The 18,865-nt window shown below is 43.6% G+C and overlaps 1 protein-coding gene across 10 annotated transcripts in view; it reads left to right on the plus strand.

Annotated features, from left to right (window-relative positions):
* runx1t1 (RUNX1 partner transcriptional co-repressor 1) overlaps positions 1-18,865 on the plus strand; it is an 84,860-nt gene that overhangs the window by 44,760 nt on the left and 21,235 nt on the right. For all 10 annotated transcript variants that reach the window (XM_068031620.1, XM_068031616.1, XM_068031613.1 and 7 more), the window contains 5 exons: positions 14,060-14,241; positions 14,857-15,107; positions 15,477-15,562; positions 15,985-16,183; positions 16,797-16,862. In XM_068031620.1, the coding sequence (XP_067887721.1) occupies positions 14,060-14,241; positions 14,857-15,107; positions 15,477-15,562; positions 15,985-16,183; positions 16,797-16,862 (784 nt within the window). The remainder of the gene's footprint in view (positions 1-14,059; positions 14,242-14,856; positions 15,108-15,476; positions 15,563-15,984; positions 16,184-16,796; positions 16,863-18,865) is intronic.

The raw sequence follows: 18,865 nt of genomic DNA on the forward strand, positions 1-18,865 counted from the left end.
CCTCTGCTGGAGGCATTTTTCGCTCCCCGCCTGCCACCACAACGCCTGATATGGGGGGGTGGGGGCTATAAAATCCAACAACCATTTATTTCTATCTTGTGAAATGCCTGGACATTTCTACATTAAAAGTGCTTTATATATGCACGATGAAAAATAAAATTCCAACAATACAGAAATGTTTGAAAAGAAAAGAAAGACTTGGACGGGGGAGGGCTCAGTTGGAAAAGGTAGTGTAAATATTAATTTTAAAATGAACAAAAGGGAAGAGAGTCGAGTCATAGTCAGGATTGTGCTTTAGGCACTGCATGTAAAGGGAAAACTAAAACATGCAAAGTAATTAAACCAGGAGTGAGAAATAAGAAATGTACGAGTAAAAAGTTAGATCAAAAGCACAGTTTAGGGTCTGTGGCCCAAATAAGCATTCTTTATACAAATGCACTGGGTATAAGGAACAAACTGAATGAATTGCAGGTGTAAATTCAACTTGAACTATGATGTGGTAGCCATTATTCAGACATGCTTACCAGCCAGTCAGGACTGGAAACTAAATACACCAGGTTATAAGGTCTACAGGAAAGATAGAGAAAATGGTAGAGAGGGAGGAGTATTCTTAGGGATTAAGGATGCAATCACTTTAATGATATGAGAGGTAGCAGGAAGTGGAGACTTTTTGGGTCAAATTCAGAAATAGAAAAGGATTTAAGACTGTAGTAGGAGTTGTGTATAGGCCCCCAGTAGCAGCTGTGAAGTGGTAGATTTTATAACTGCAGAGATTAGACAAGCATGTAGCAAAGTAGTTTTACTGGGGGATTTTAACTTTTATTTAGATTTGGATAAGCAAACCAGCACATTTTAGAAAGTTAGCGAATTTGTTGAGTCTGTCTGGGATAGTTTTCTATGGCAATTTGTCCTAGAGTTAACAAGGAGGCATGCCATATTAGATTCAGTAATGAGTAATGATTCATATTTAGTTAACAGCCTGACAGTGAGTGAACGTTTATCCAAAAACAATCATAACAACATTGAGTGCAACGCAATGTTTAAAAGGGAGAAACATGGAACAGCTACTAAGATTCTAGATGTAGGTAAGGCTGACTTCAATGGAACACGACAGGGACTGTACACAGTAAACAGAGTACAAGAGCACAAGAAATAGAGCAGGAGTAGATCATATAGCCTATCGAGCCTACTCTGCCATTCAATATGATCATGGCTGATCTTTGGACTTCAACTCCACTTTCCTGCCCGCTCCCCATATCCCTTGATTCTCTGAGTGACCAAAAATCTGTCTATTCTAGCCTTAAATGCATTCAACGATGGAGCATCCACAACCCTCTAGGTTAGAAAATTCCAATGATTCACAATCCTTTGATTGAAGTAATTTTTCCTCATCTCAGTCCTAAATGATGGGCCCCTTATCCTGAGACTGTGTCCCTGTGTTTTGGATTCCCCAACCAACAGAAACAGTCTCTTAGCATCTACCCTATTAAGTCCCTTCACAATCTGGTATGTTTCAATGAGATCACCCCTCTTCCTGCTAAACTCCAGAGAATAAAGGCCAATTTACTCAGCCTCTCGTCATAGGACAACCCTCCCATCCCAGGGACAAATCTAGTCAATCTTCACTGTACCACCTCCAATGCAAGTATATCCTTCCTTAAATATGGAGAACAAAACTGCACACAGTGGACTGGATTTTATGGGGCCCCTCTGCCGAGCAGGATCGGAGGCGGGGGGGTCCCATAGAATTGCGGCGGGGGGTGGAGAGCCCATCACCGCTCCGTTGCCAAGCAATTTTGCGGGGGGTGGGATAGGCCAACGACGGCCTTCCCACCCAGATACTAATTGAGACCCTTAAGTGGCCTATTAATGGCCACTTAAGGGCATGTTCCCGCCACTGCTGGGATCTTAGCAGCAGTTTTGGGTGCCTCCACCATGCAGGGAGGGCACCTTGTAAAATGAGGCGTGGGCAATCTGGCCCATGGAGGACTCCCGCTGGCAAAACCTACAACTCCATGACCCCACCCTCCCCCTGGACCTCACGCCCACCCTTTCTGGGGTCTTCCGCCTATCCCCAGAAACCCCGCCTCATTTACCTGAGGTCAGGGATTTCAGCGCTGGGCCTGGATCCAAGGCCTCTGCAGCACCAGTAGTGGCCACCGCTCCCGGTGGTGCTGCCGATACTGCTGAGCTGCTGGTCCTCTGATTGGCTGGCAACTCTCGGAAGCAAGTAGAGGATCCTGACACAGGACGCTTAGACTTCAAAACACCGGAGGGTTGCTCTGGGGAGCACATAAAGGCCAAGGCAGAGTTCCTGGCACCTTTTGACCTGGCACCTGGAGCCCCGCCTCTTCCACAAAATCCAGCCCAGTATTCCAGATGTGGTCTCAACAAAGCCCTGTACTATTGTACTGCAATCCCCTTGCAATAAAAGCCAGCATGTCGTTTATCTTCCTAATTGCCTACTTTACCTGCCTGCTAACTTCCTTTGTTCCTTGTATGAGCACACCTAAGTCTCTCTGAGTAAAACAAGAGAAGATCAGTGAGTGGTGTTCAAAAAATAACAATGCGATAGAGAACCAGTTTATATCCCTAAGGGGCAAGAGCCCTATTTGCCAGAATAGATGGTCATGGACAGCTAAAGAAGTAAAAGACAACATAAAACTAAAAGAAAAAACATACAAAAAGGCACAAAATAGCACAGTTCCTGGTAAATGGGAAAGATACAAAGAACAGCAAAGGGTGATAAAACAGTAAGAGCTACAAAAAGGGAATATGAAAAGAAACCTGCAATGGAAATCAAAATCAACAGAAATTTTTACAATTACATTAGGAAAAAGAGGATGGTCAGGAGCAATGTGGGCCACTTTAAAAACTGATAACGGTGGTATTGTCAATGAAGGTAAGGAAATGGTGGACATTTTGAATAATTATTTTACATCAGTGTTTACTGTACAGGAAGAGATCAGCATGCCAGACATCCCAAGGTATTTATTATTGAATCAGGGTCAAGGACTCATCCAAATTAACAAAGGGATTGGAGGGCAGGTTTACCAGAAGCGTATTTGGACTGGAAGCATTAAAATACAAGGAAAGATAACACAAACTAGGGTTGTAGTCCCTGGAATTTAGAAGGTTAAGGGAGTGATTTGATAAAAGTTTTCAAGATATTAAGGGGAACAGCTAGGGTCGCTAAAAGAGAAACCATTTCTGCTGGTTGGGGAGTCTAGGACTAGGGGACGTAGTCTAAAATTAGAGCCACACCATTTAGGAGTGAAATTAGAAAACACTTCTGTGTGCAAAGAGTGGTCGAAGTTTGGAACTCTCTTCCACAAATGACAATTGATGCTAGATCAATAGTTAAATTTAAAACTGAGATTCATAGATTTTTGCGAACCAAAGGTTTAAAGGGATTTGCGGCAAAGGAAGGTATATGGATTTAGATTACAGATCAGTCACGATCTTGCTACAACTGTACAGGTTATTGATGAGACCACACCTAGAGTACTATGTACAGTTTTGGTCTCCTTACTTAAGGAGGGATATACTTGCTTTGGAAGCTGTTCAGAGAAGGTTCACTAGGCTGATTCCTGGGATGAAGGGGCTGTCTTATGAGGAAAGGTTGAGCAGGTTGGGCCTATACTCATTGGAGTTTAGAAGAATGAGAGCTGTTGTTATTGGAACATATACATTCTGAGGGGACTTGACAGGGTAGATGCTGAGAGGATGCTTCCCCTCATGCGGGAATCTAGGACTAAGGGGCACAGTTTCAAAATAAAGGGTCTCCCTTTTAAGACAGAGATGAGGAGGAATTTGTTCTCTCAGAGGGTCATTAACCTTTGGAATTCTCTTCCCCAGAGAACAGTGGAGCTGGGTCATTGAATATATTCATGGCTGAGTTGGACAGATTTTTCATCTACAAGGGAGTCAAGGGTTATGGGGGCAGACAGGAAAGTGGAATTAAGGCCACAATCAGATCAGCAACAATCTTATTGAATTGCGGAGCAGACTTGAGGGGCTGAATGGCCTACTCCTGCTCCTATTACTTATGATCTTATTATCTCATTGAATGGCAGAGCAGGCTTGATGAGCTAAATGGCCTACTCTTGTTACTATGTTCCTATGTATTTTTAGAGAACCTTTCCCAAATCAGTACATCCCAAAGTGTTTTACAGCCAATGAAGTACTTTTTGACATCTAGTCACTGTCGCTGTGTAGGAAATGCAGAAGTCAATTTGCATACAGCAAGGTCCCACAAACAGAAATATGATGATGATCAGGTAATCTGTTTAGGGATGTTGGTTGAGTGATAAATTTTGGCTAGGCCACTGGGGAGAACTCCCCTGCTCTTCTTCGAAACAGTGTCTTTGGATATTTTGCATTCACATGAGGGTAGAAAGGACTTCGGTTTACAGACACCTCTGCCAATGCAGCATTCCCCCAGCACTGCACTGGAATGTTAAGCTAGATTTTGTGCTCAAGTCTTTGGTGTGAGACTTCTGACTCTGAGCCATGAATGCTAGCACCAAGCATGGTACTACTGTAAATTCAGGCTGACACGGTTTTAATAAAACAGTCCAGAAAAGTGAGTTGTCTGGGTGATCTCTTTCTTCCACCACCTACTTTCTGGATAATTAGATTCAACTACCTTTCTTTTAAATAAGTTTCTCAATTGATTTTTCAAGAATTTTTTATTTACCAGCTAATGATTATTATATACATAGACCATCATTTATTTTCTGAAGCATTTGTAGAATTAAATGCTTGGAATAGATTACAGAAATCTGTCGCAATTAAGCTGGAATTCCAGTCAATGGATCAAGGAGGGCATGTGCGGGAAAACTACAATAGCTGATGGTAGATTCTCAAACCAGGTTTAATTCCAGTTTCAATAGATACTAAAACAATGCTTGCTGTTATTGGATTTGTTTGCATTGACCTCCAGAGATACAATGTTTTAAGTGTAAGAGATATCCATCTCTGGATAATAAGACTAGGGTAAATCTTAGGGCCGAATCTTCTGGACTTAGTCCCTACTGTAACAGGGAAGGTAGGGGGTGGAGTTAGCCTTTCAGTTACAGGCACCTTATTGGCCATTGGCAGTGCATGCCCACCTGCTCCACTGGGAAGGAGGTCTTGTTCCAGGAGGCTGCAGATGTCAGCAATAACCTGCCATGAGAGACTGTGCCCCCTGTTACTAAGACATGTCGAGAGAGTTGATTCTCTGCCTGTAGACTCTCTGTCGGGGTCTTGCCTCCTTCCAGCTGGATCTTGATGTCCATCTCCTGTGCCCTGTGGAGGGGCATGCGGCTAAAGAGCTGCTGCTGGTGTTGCGACTGCTGCTGTTGCTGGTGCTGTTAGCAGTGGTGTGGTTTCTGTTTTTACCCATCTTCAGAGGTGCAAAATGGAGCTGTATGAGCTACTCCCATGCCATGATGAAGGCTGGCAACAGAGAACTGCAGCTGAAGGTAAGTAAAGTGCTAGACAGGTGAAGCGCCTTCCAACAAATTAAGCAGTGAAAGCATTCTCTGAGAGAAGAAGTGCTTTGAACAGCAATCTCTCAATGGCCACGGTTGGAGCACTTTAGTTTCAATGGTCAAAGCATTCCCAGCTTGTCAGTTTCACTGAAGAATGTCTTCCCGCTATGCACTCATCATGGTGGCCCTGCCGAGTTGCTGACAGTTTGGGAAACAGGATCTCTGGCTGGGAAATCCAGAAAAGAGGGCGAAAACAGATCTTAATTGTTTTTTTTATTATCTTAGTAACTTACCTGACAGATCCAACAGGGTTCCCCATTCGCCATCAACCCTGCCCCACAGAAATCCAGAAGAGAGTGGGATGATGTTGGGATCCTGACCTGACATCAATTTCAGAGGATTTAAGTCCCTGCCTGTGCCCAAGCCTGCCTCCCCTTACCTGGAAAATATCCCCCTTAATGATATTGTTCTCATCCCGACGGCTGGTTTCATGGCTGGCCGGGGGTGGCCGGGGAATCGGGGCAGAATCCGATGCCAGGGATCTCGGCTCCGATTCTCCCAGAGATGGGATAGGCCGACGATGACCTTCCCGCCCAGAGCCCAAATAAAAGGCCTCTTCCCAGCACTGCTGGGATCTTAGCAGCTGCGGGGTGGAGGGGGCCTCTGCTACATGGAGAGAATGCATTGGAAAATGAGGCACCCTATTTGCGGGCTTGTGGGGGGGGGGGGATCCCTCCGTCCTCGGCAATTTGTGGCACACGGAGGACCCCCACCGGGAACTATCCCCCTGGGACCCACCTCCCCCTGGACTGAATACCCGCCCACCACTTCCCTCACGGGCGCTTTCTGGACTGGCCCTGGCAACCCTGCCTCACCTATCTCTTCTCTGGGGTTCCATCGCTGGGCTTGGAGGCCGATGCCTCTGCAGTACCGGCAGTGACCACCGCTCCCAGTTGCGCTGCCGATACTGCTGAGATCCCGTCCTGATTAAGTCTGTAAAGGGATCGCTCCGGGGGCTGAAAAAATGCAAAGGCAGTGTTTTCCCCGCCTATTCGGCCTGGCGCTGGGAGCCCCGCCTCCAGCACAAAATCCAGTCCCATGTGTAATGTCTAGTTCCTGTTGGTCAACTATAATGCTGTAAGCAGAAATGGAAGATTAGCCACTCGATTTACTTGGCTGAAGAAGGCAGAGTGACAGTTTTGTAGCCCTGTGGAATGGGAAAAATGTTTTTAAAAGTTTGGATTGATTCAAAAAAATAAAATGTAGGATCAGCATAATAATGTCTTGAGTTCCCAGGTTACTGTTTGAAATCTACCAGTGTATAATTATGTTTGTTACTGGCTTAGATACTTCATAAACAGTTATTTAACACATGGGCCTTTTTTATTTATTTTGAACAGCTTCCTTTTCAGAAGTTTTATTACTTTTCATGTTTTTTTTGTGTATGATGTTTTCAGGAAGTCATGTTGAGCAAGATTTTTGGAGCATCATGAATTTATTTTTTCCTGTAGAAAAGCATCCTATCTTTTTTGTTTGCAGACAAGCTAATATCATTAGTATGCATTCCAAAAATTATGCATTTGCTTCACATTGACCTTGTGACACTGCACCTGAGCATTTTCTTTTGTTTTCCATTTACTGCCTATTTTCTTCATTCCTTTCCCCTCCCCATCCCCTGAAATGGTTACTGCTTGCTGGGTAGCTCTGCCCAAATGGTCATTAATTATGCAAGCCGAGACAGGGAATGTTTAGATGCTCTTGACCACAGAGCACTGCAGTGTAGCCCACAAGAGCACAAGAAATAGGAGCAGGAGAAGACCCATCGAGCCTTCTCCACCATTCAGTATGATCATGGCTGATCTGTGGGCTTCAGCTCCACTTTTCTGCCAGCTCCCCATATCCGTTGATCCCCGGAGAGACCAAAACTCTGTCTATCCTAGCCTTAAATGTCTCCATCAATGGAGCATCCACAACCCTCGAGCTAGAGAATGCCAATGATTCACAGCCCTTTGAGTAATTTCTCCTCATCTCAGTCCTAAATGATGGGCCCCTTATCCAGAGACTGTGCTGCTGTGTTTTAGATTCCCCGACCAGCGGAAGCAATCTCTTAGCATCTACCATATCCAGCCCTTTCAGAATCCTGTATGTTTCAATGAGATTGCCTCCTATTCTTCTAAACTGCAGAGAGTATAAGCCCAATGTACTCAGTCTGTCATCATAGGACAACCCCCTCATTCCAGGGACCAATTTAGTGAACCTTCGCTGTACTGTCTCCAATGCAAGTATATCCTTTCTTAAATGTGGAGACCAAAACTACACACAGTACTGCAGATGTGGTCTCACCAAAACCCTTACAATTGGAGCAAGATTTCTTTATTCCTGTACTCCAATCCCCTTGCAATAAAGGCCAACATGCCATTTGTTTTCCTAATTGCCTGCTGTACCTGCATGATAACTTTCTGCATTCCTTGTACAAGCACACCCAAGTCTCTTTGAACATCAACATTCACAAGTTTCAAACCTTTCAAAAAACATTATGCTTTTCTATTCTTGCAACCAAAGTGAACAACTTCACACTTTCCTACATTATACTCTATCTGCCATCTTGTTGCCCACTCACATGACCTGTCTATATCTCTTTGCAGCCTTTCTGTGTCACCCCCACAGCTTAACTTTCCACCTACCTTTGTATCATTAGCAAACTTAGATACCTTACTCTCTGTCTCTTCCTCTAAGTCATTAATATAGATTGTAAATAGCTGAGGTCCCAGCATGGATCCTTGCAGCACTCCACTGCCTGCCAACTTGGAAATGCCCTGTTTTTGCCCACTCTTTGCATCCTGTCCGTTAACCAATCCTCTATCCTCTAGCACAATCCCATTCTTACCCATGTACTTCCATCTGGTCTCCTGGTTAGCAATCATGAATTGTGGTGATTTTCCTCCCCCCAAACACAGTGGTGCTGAGCACTTCCACAATTGCTTGGGCTTCAGTCAGTTCACATGTAAATTACAGGTTAGAAAAGCCATTCAGTCAATCTTAGTTCATCCATCGAGGAAGATCTACATTCACCCTCTTTGCAGCATTCAGTTATTACTTAAATGATTCCAGTGTATATGTCTTTACCACTGGGAGTCCATTCCATTCTTTGTGGTATTAGTCCTAAATGTTCCTTTTTATTTGACCCCATTACCCTACTCTTGCAATTTATTTTGAAGTCATATTCTGGATTTACCTTTTTCTATTCTGTACAATCGCCTATATCTCTAGAGGAGCACTTTCAGACATCTCTATTAGGGCTGAAAAGCTTACGTGTCTCAAAACTTTTCTCATAACTCAGACCATTGACACTAGAGATTAGCCATATAAGTTTTGTCTACACCGTCTAAAGCCCTTGAACATATCCCCGGTGCCTCAGTGACTAAATTGGACACCGTACTCAAGAAGTAATCTAACTGGAGAACTATATAGTTTGCAAATAACCTTCTCTGACCTATATTCCACTGCTTTGGCTATATAATTTAACATTACATCGGCCAGCATCGTCCCAGCAGGCTGTGGGTCCCAAGTCTGCATGGGTGAACAGCAGGACCGCGGAGGGGATTTTACCGGTGGTGACCAATTAAGAGGCCCCTCCGAGCTGCTGGCCCAGTCAGAGGGCTGGCAGCTCTACAGCCTCAGCAGCGCCATCGATAGAGGTGGCTGCTGCTGAGGCTGCAGGGAGAAGGAAAGGTTGAGATTCCCTTGAAGGGCTGGTGAGAATTTTTTTTAATGTGCTGGGACAGGCAGGCAGGCCCCAGCGATCGGAGGAGTGAACCCTCCGTGGCAGCGGAAAGATGTGGGCTTCCCTCCCATGCCTTCTGCCACCATTTTACCAGCCCTCCCCCTCCCAGCACGCCTCCAGAGGGCTGGTAAAATCCCGACCAGCAACTTTGTTGATTGCTGTTCTGGTTGGATCTACTGAGTATCTAGCCCACGAAAACTAAAAGTGTGTTTCAACTTCAGACATGGCGATTTCAACCTCCTGTGTGGAGTATATGTGTTGCTCATTTTCCTTTCTGTGTTGAGTACTTTCAAATTCATTGGCTATTGTTTTGTCTTCTATTATATATTTTGTTAAACTCATTTTGCAATTCCGGAGCTGCCTCCTCTGGTTCCACCCCACACCCCCACCTCCCCCCACCCAGTCCGTGTATGGTATCATCTGCATGTTCGATCAACCTCTGAATCCGAGTCAATGATCTAAATTAAAAACAGTGCTCCCACTGGGGCTCATCACTTAATTCTTCCTCTTCACCCTGACCTAACTCTTCTACTAAGTATCTGTTATTTTCGATCCTTCAGTCAATTTCTTATCCATTCCCAAGATTTCCCCTGGATGTTGTAACTTATGTAATAGCCATTGCCGTGGAAATTTTGTGAACTGTCTTTTGGAATTCTAGATGTATTATATCATAGGACTTGCCACAGTCTTGTCACTTCCTCAATGAAGCTAAGCACATTGGTCAGGCAGGATCTTCCCGCATTGAATCCATTTTGACTGCTGTTTACTGTTGGTTTTATTGTTGTACATATAATCTTCAAGTTTACTGATGGTAATTGATTCAATTATTTTGCCTGGCAATGATATAAGGCTATTGATATATTTAGTTACTCGTGTCTGTATTGTTGCCCCTTTTGAATATGGGCACTGTCTTAACCTGTTTACAATTTTTAGAAATTGATCCTTTGGATGTTGGTGACCCCAGCAAGGCCGCATTTATTGCTCATCCATTGTTGTTCAGAAAATGTGGTGATGGGTCACTTTAAATGACTGCAGTCCTTGTGGTGGTGTGTTCTCACATGATGTCAAATAGGGAGTTCAAGGATACTGACCCAGCAGTGATGAAGAAATGGTGGTATATGTCCAAGTCAGGATTGGTAGAAATGATGTTCCCTGGAATTGTTGCTTTTTTTCCACTTGGCAGTAGAGCTCGTGAGGCTAGACAGTGCTGGTAAAGTAAGCTTGGTGATTTGCTGCAGCACCTTGTGTAGATAATACATACTGCAACCACAATGTGCTTTACAGGTGGAGGGGGTGGATATTGAGCTCAGTGGCAAGGGTGCTGATCAAGTGACTAACACTGCCTCAAATGATGTTGAAGTTTTTAAACATTGTTGTGGCTGCATCTATCCAGACAAGTATTTCATCACACACCTGAATTGAGCCTTGTAGATAGTGGATAGTCTTCGAGGTGTCAGAAGGTGATCCATTCATCAAAGTGTATGCAGTCACTGCTTTCCTCTTTTAGGCAAGGTGTCATTTTGGCTGGTCAGTCCAATTAAATATCTGGTCAGTGGTGAGCCCAAGGGATATTGGGTATGCAACTTGATGTCCAAGATACTGTTGACGATCAGAGAGCTATTTGGGCCATTTTTTGTTAGTTTTCATTGCTTAGCACTTGTGTAGCACTAGTGTTGCCCACCACATGTCAGCCCAAGCTTGGGTGTTGTCAAACATAGAACATAGAACAGTACAGCACAGTACAGGCCCTTCGGCCCACGATGTTGTGCCGAACCTTTAACCTACTCGTAAGATAAAACTAACTACCTACCCTTCATTCTACTATCATCCATGCACCTATCCAAGAGTCGCTTAAATGCCCCTAATGTATCTGCTTCTACCACCACCGCTGGCAGCGCATTCCACGCACCCACCACTCTCTGTGTAAAGAACCTACCTCTGACATCTCCCCGAAACCTTCCTCCAATCACCTTAAAATTATGCCCCCTGGTGATAGCCCTTGCCACCCTGGGAAAAAGTCTCTGGCTATCCACTCTATCTATGCCTCTCATCATCTTGTACCCCTCTATCAAGTCACCTCTCATCCTTCTTCGCTCCAATGAGAAAAGCCCTAGCTCCATCAATCTTTCTTCGTAGGGCATGCTCTCCAGTCCAGGCAGCATCCTGGTAAATCTCCTCTGCACCCTCTCTAAAGCTTCCACATCCTTCCTATAATGAGGCGACCAGAACTGAACACAATATTCCAAGTGTGGTCGAACCAGGGCCTTATAGAGCTGCAGCATAACCTCGCGGCTCTTAAACTCAATCCCCCTGTTAATGAAAGCCAACACACCATACGCGTTCTTAACAACCCGATCAACTTGGGTGGCAACTTTGAGCGATCTATGGACATGGACCCCAAGGTCCCTCTGTTCCTCCACACTACCAAGAATCCTTCCTTTAAGCCTGTATTCCGCATTCAAATTCGACCTTCCAAAATGAATCTCTTCACACTTTTCCAGGTTGAACTCCATCTGCCACTTCTCAGCCCAGCTCTGCATCCTGTCAATGTCCCGTTGCAACCTACAACAGCCTTCCACACTATCCACAACTCCAGCAACCTTCGTCAGTGCCCTATTACAGGCTTGTGTGGCTGCTTCAATATCTAAAAGGTTGTGGGTGGAGCTGAACACTAGAACCATCAGCAAACAGCCCTATTCTTGACCTTATGACAGAGGGATGATCATTGTTGAAGCAGCTGAAGATTGTTGAACCAAGGACACTGCCCTGAGGAACTCTAGCAGTAATATTCTAGGGCTGTGTGATTAGTTTCCGACTACTGTGACCACTTCATGTGTCAGGTATGACTGCAGCCACAGAGGATGTTACTGTGACCTCTCTTTGCACTGAGGTCTTGTGCCCATGCCTGTATCAAGCCTGTGATGAGGTCTGGTGGCGAGTGGTTCTGGTGGAATCCAAGTTAAATATTAAACATGATTTGTCTAGGAGTGTTTATGGAAGAGTCTGGGATGTTGGCTGATAGAAATGACAGAGTGCAACCAAGTTAGTCTGTTGCAGGACTAGTTTCTGAGACTCTTGCAGCCTGGGAACTGTTCATCAGTTGTTGGTGAGAAAAATTTTGGGATTAATTGGGCTGGGCTGGGATTAATTGACTCTGATCTGATACCTGGGCATCTGTTGCCAGTAGGGCAGTCCAGTAGTTCCTATATTATTTGTTTTCGAATTGTGGCTCATTAGGCTACTTCAGAGGGCATCAAGACAATCACATTATGTGGAACAATTGCCTCACTGTCATGTAGGCGAGAATGAGGCACACATTATTTTGCCACATGACCATTCAAATTTAAAGTTGTTGCGGGGAAGAAAAGAGGGCCTATCACAAGGAATTGCCAGGCTCCTCGTGGGAAACACCTTTTTTGCATACTAGCAGACAGTGTTGGAACAAAGGAACCAGTCCCTGCTTCCCCAATACACAAAAGTCCCAGTCAGACCAGTTTAGTCACATGACTAACTGGCAGTTGGAGTTTTTTGAATTTGAACTTGCCACAGAGTTTTAAAATTCAGGAAGCTCTTTGCTCCTTTCTGCTCCCGTCTCTTTCTCACGGAACTGAAGACTGATTGAAGACACATGAACCTCGAGAGAAAAATCTCCTACAGTGAACAAGGTTTAAGAAGAATACTGGGCCCCAACGAAATGCAACAACTACCTACAAAAGGACTACAGTGAGCTTGAAGCACAGTAACAAGAAACTCTTCTAATATTGTCTCAATCCTCCCTACTTATTTTTCTCCTGTTTTCTGTCTCTATTTGCATGTGTGTATCTCATATGCATGCTAGCGTGGGGCACAGCATGTAGCCATAGGTGTTAACCGAATTAGAGTTTAAGTTTTAATAAATTTCACTTTTCTTCTTTAAACCTAAGAAAGCCTGTTTATGCTCATTTCTTTGCCTTGTAATTGGAAAGTGGTGAACAAGGATTCACCAAGGGGGAGCTCAAAACACAGTGTGTTTAAAAATTAAACCCCTGTTACAGTAAGACCAGGTGAAGACAGTAAAAGACCCCTCGACATCTTTCTCACTTGGTCGTAACACACACTCACACATATATATGACTTGTTTTGAGATCTTTTTGCTTGTCTAGAAATAGCAAGTCATTACTTAACTCAGCACAGACTAGGAATCATTTTTTTAAATCTAAGGGAATCTTTTATTTATTCCAAACTACCAAGGATCACATCATCTTCCTTTTGCTTGGGAAATCTTTGATTTTATATACTTCAAATAAACTTATTATGGAGCTGACTAGCTCAAGTGTATAGACTGATCAGCATTGAAATGTATACTACTTGTTTCTCTTGTTTTGCTAATCAGATTGGTTCTGCATGCAACTTCCTACCAATGCCATCACCATGACAACCATTTTGGCTGTTCCAAGTCTAGTTGAACACTTCTGTGCTGCATATTACTACTGGGACAACACTACCCCTTTTTTATGTTTATATGGCTGCATAGCTCCAGTGTGGAATTGCAACCAAATGCACCCTATGCTTTACAACATAATTCTACTGCAATCCATGCTGACAAGCATCCCATCACTATGAAAAGCCTGTCCAAAAATGAGCAGCAAATAATTCATTGTGTAGTCAGGCCAGCTCTGTTATTTGCTTATTCATTCATGTATAAGTTCAGCAAAATCAATCTGGTTTAAATGTTACAATAAAATGTGGGGGTCTAGCGGTTCTCCCTATGTGGCTGCGCTGACTGTGATACTGTTTTTTTGTGTCATTCTTCTTGCAGGCCAACCTGCCCTTGCTGCAGAGGGAGCTACTTCACTGCGCGCGCTTGGCCAAGCAGAACCCAGCACAGTACCTCGCACAGCATGAACAGCTGCTGCTGGATGCCAGCACCACCTCACCCGTCGACTCCTCCGAGCTGCTGCTTGATGTTAATGAAAATGGGAAAAGGCGAACTCCAGACAGGTGAGACAAATGGCAGCAATTTATCAACAGAATGGTTTCTTTTAGAGCTGAAATGTATCTGTGCAGATGCATCATCGGGGGAAAAATGCATGTGAGTGAATGCTGACTTGTGCTTTTTCTTTCTTAAATTTCAACATTTTGTTGTCAACTGTGGAAATTCTGAGTCAGGAATGTTTTTTTTTCTTCTTTGTTGAGTTAATTAATGAACCCATGGTACTGTGTTTAATCTTTTCTCTAATCTTTTTATGATGACAAGAAATGAGTAACTAGGAAAATGCTGGTTTCAGGGAAACAACTGACAGTTTTGCTGCTTTGCTTACTGCATATGGTCAGCTATGGATGAGTAGCTGCAGTGAGGTTCTGAGTCCATTAAATTAGCTCATTAAAAAGATCATTCTGTTTCTGCATTATCATAGGGATGCAGCAGTCATTGTACCTAACAAAATTTGACAATGGTGTATAAGAGTAAATATGGTAAATACTTGAAATAGAATTTGGCAGTATTGGAGTTAAGAGAGCTTCATAGCAATAAATGGATGCTTTGCTTAAGTATTACATTATAGTAACTAGACCTTAATCACACATTTGTATTTGACCATCTTGCCTATTTTGCAGAACCAAAGAGAATGGCTACGATCGTGAGCCTTTGCACTCAGAGCATCCCAGCAAGCGGCCCTGCACTATAAGCCCCAGCCAACGGTTTAGTCCAAATAATGGGTTATCCTACCAGCCCAACGGCCTGCCTCACCCAACACCACCCCCACCTCAGCACTACCGTCTGGATGATATGGCCATGGCTCACCACTACAGGGATTCATACAGACATCCCAACCACAGGGACCTCAGGGACAGGAACAGACCTCTCGGTGAGTGTCAATAATGGATCTCTGTCACCACATGCAAAAACTTATGAAATAACCATTCCATTTTCATGATTTATTGTCAGATGAACTGCCAAAGGCACAATAATATACTAGATATCTAAAAGGATGAGTCGTGTTGAGATGATATATGTTTATTATTACTAGTGAACATTGCAAGTGCAATGGGCCAAGGCTTGCCTATTGACATTTGTGGTAAACTGGTGTGTTTGCTGAAGGATGGATGTGTCACTTTTATGTCAGTAATGAGAATTGTAGGGATGGTGATGAGTTACTTGATGGATAATATAAAAAATGGCATGTTTTCCAGCAGAATAGCTTTGGAAGTCTGAAATTATTTTCCACTGTTGGCAGGGATGCATGGCACCCGTCAAGAAGAAGTGATTGATCATAGACTAACGGATAGGGAATGGGCAGAGGAGTGGAAGCACCTTGATCATGTAAGAAAATAAATCAATTTACAGAAAAGCTAACCTGAAGGGAAACAACTGCAATTTTATATTTACACTAACAGTGTGTTTGTTCTTTAATGTCTGAATGATTAATATAATTTAGTACTATTTGATTCAGAGTTAAATACAGAAAATTTGTGTCCTGTGCAAATGCTAATTTTGTGTAAATATGCAACATATAGAATGTGTTAAATTAATTTTTCTGATTATTAAAGGTTGCATCTCCTATCACGCACTTTAAAAGTATTTAAATCTATTAGAGCTTGACTGAATTTTACCTTCTAAGTTAGGATCAGTAATGGTACGATTAACTTTTAGTAGCTGTTGATCTTTTGATGTGACTGTATTATATGTAGAAGTATGTGATCAGATTTAGTGGCTCACTGATGTACCCTGATATGTTGTTTCAGCTTTTAAACTGTATCATGGACATGGTAGAGAAGACGAGGCGGTCACTTACGGTCCTTCGGAGATGCCAGGAAGCTGACCGTGAGGAGCTTAATTACTGGATCAGGCGGTACAGTGACGCGGAGGATATAAAAAAAGGTAGTGGCAGCAGCAGCCATTCCAGACAACAGAGTCCTGTGAATACAGATCCTGCCCAACTAGGTAACAGTCATTAGGTACCATAACCTACTCTTATAATGCTGCCATTACACTATAAATCTGGCGCCGACCTCACATCAATGTAATTTAAGCATTAATTTCATAGTGTAACATGTCTAAATCTATAACCAGTATGCCTAAGCTGCCTTTTCATCTCAGTGTGTGACCTAGCACTATAGTTGCTCTGTGTTGGCTCCAGAAAACAGCTGAAGCCGTCATTGGACTTCAGAAATCCAACTTCTTCACCCTCCACCCCCAGGCTCATAGATGTGTGTCATTTGATAAATCAAAATGTTTGCGGTCACGTGGAGCCGCTGTAGACATTGGATCGTTCAGTCATTCTGAACCTGACAACTGATGTACATATCTTTGCTGGTCATCAGAAAAATGGAGGAAGCTATTGTTCATTAGTGTAACTATGCTGGTATGAATGAGTCAGTGCCGTTTAATGTGCAATGGAATGAAATAGTTTATTACTTGCCGTGCTCCACTCTCTCATTTGTCCTGTGAAGTTTCCAACACTGCACATGGTGTTGGAGGGAGTCATCTATTGAAAAAGCATTCATGAAGTTACCCAGAAATGATTTTGCTCACAGTATGTTTTTCTCTTTTCCAGATTCACATCGGGAGTTCCTTCACAGGCCATCTGGCCACCTGCCGGAGGAAATATGGAAAAAAGCTGGTAAATGTTATTATGGAAAAGGGTTGGGATGAGGGAAAAAGGGTGCGCTCAAGAGTCGAAAATTACCTTGGATATCTCGGAGTATTGTGGGGCTGGAGGAGATTACAGAGTGAGAAGGGGTGAGACCATGGAGGGATTTGAAAATAAGGATGAGAATTTTAAAACCAAGACATTGCTTGACCAAGAGTCAATGTAGGTCAGCAGCACAGGGGTGATAGGGGAAGGGGATTTGGCACAAGTAAGAACATGGGCAGCAGAGTTTTGGATGACCTTAAGTTTACGGAGGGTAGAATGTGGGAGCCTGGGCTGGAGTCTATTGAAATAGTCTAGACTAGAGGGAACAAAGACATGGATGAGTGTTTCATCAGCAGATGAGCTGAGATGGGGCAGAATTGGGCAATGTTATGGAGGTGGAAATAGGCAGTCTTAGTGATGATACGAATATGGGGTTGGAAGCTAATCTCCGGGTCATATATGACACCAAAGTTGCAAACAGTCTGTTACAACCTCAGACAATTGCGAGTGGGATTGAGTCAGTAGCTAGGGAATGCAGTTTGTAGAGGCAACTGAAGACAACAGCTTCGAACTTCACAATGTGTATTTAGAGGAAAGTTTCTGCTCAGCCAGTACTGGATGTTGGATAAGCGGTCTGATAATTTAGTAACAGTGAAGGAGTTGAGAGGTGGTGGTGAGGTAGAGCTAGGTGGCATCCGTATACATGTGAAAACTAATGCTGTGCATGTCACCAAGGGGCAGCATGTAAATGAGAAATAGGAGGGGGCCAAGGATAGATCCTTGGGCACCAGAGGTAACAGAGCAGGAGCAGGAAGAGAAGTCATGGCAAGTGATATTCTGGCTACAATTAGATAAGAATGGAAGCAGGTGAATGCAGTTCCACCGGGCTGGTGGAAAGGCATTGGAGGAGGATGGTGTGGTGAACCATGTCAAAGGCTGCAGACAGGTCGCGGAGGGGGAGGAGGGATAGTTTACCTTTGTGACAGTCACATAGGATGCCATTGTGACTTTGATAAGAGTAGTTTCGGTACTGTGGCAGGGGCAGAAACCTGATTGGAGGGATTCAAACATGGAGTTCCGAGAAAGATGGGCATGGATTTGGGAGGCGACAAATTCTCGAGGACTTTGGAGAGAAAAGGGAGGTTGGAGATGAGGCAATAATTTGCAAGGATGGAGGGATCAAGGGTTTTTTATTGAGGGTAGGGGTGATGATGTCAGATTTAAAGGATCCTACAATCCTAGGCACTGGGCTCAAAGTCAAAATTTTAATGAAGGTTGCTTGATCTGCTTGAGTTTAATTAGTAATTTTAAACTAGAAAGTCTGCTTTCTTTTTATCAGCACCATCTTGAATTGTAACCTGTTGAGATTAGATTGATCCGATTACATTACTCTGTGATGGCCAACTCGTGGCATTAAAACTTGCCAAAGATACTGTCCAGCAGTTGACTCCAATGATATCTGCCTCTGTGATTGTCCATTGTCGCAAAAGTATCACCAAATGTGCAACCTGTTTCTGATTTGGTAAAAGTGACCAACACATCTGCTTGAAGAAAATCATTGGCAATTAGAATGTTAAAGAATATATCACTGAGGGGCAGAGAGGCCTGGAACCAGAACTGGTCTATCACTAGGTGCAATAGGAAATCAATTATGTTTAGGGAGCCTTTGGAAAACGTGTTCAAAGATGCACTGGCCATGTCACATCCTGTTTCAGCTCATTGGAATGGGGAGAGATTGAGAGGTCGTGTGTTAGATCCATCAAAAGGATATCACCCAGAGAAAAGCGTGTAATATTGTGAAGCCCGAAATAAGCTTTTAGCTAATCCTAGATCTCTGTGTCAAAGAACAAAGAAAATTACAGCACAGGAACAGGCCCTTCGGCCCTCCAAGCCTACGCCGATCCAAATCCTCTATCTAAACCTGTCGCCTATTTTCTAAGGGTCTGTATCTCTTTACTTACTGCCCATTCATGTATCTGTCTAGATAC

Source organism: Heterodontus francisci, chromosome 5 (assembly GCF_036365525.1).
Source record: "Heterodontus francisci isolate sHetFra1 chromosome 5, sHetFra1.hap1, whole genome shotgun sequence".
Classification (NCBI taxonomy): domain Eukaryota; kingdom Metazoa; phylum Chordata; class Chondrichthyes; order Heterodontiformes; family Heterodontidae; genus Heterodontus; species Heterodontus francisci.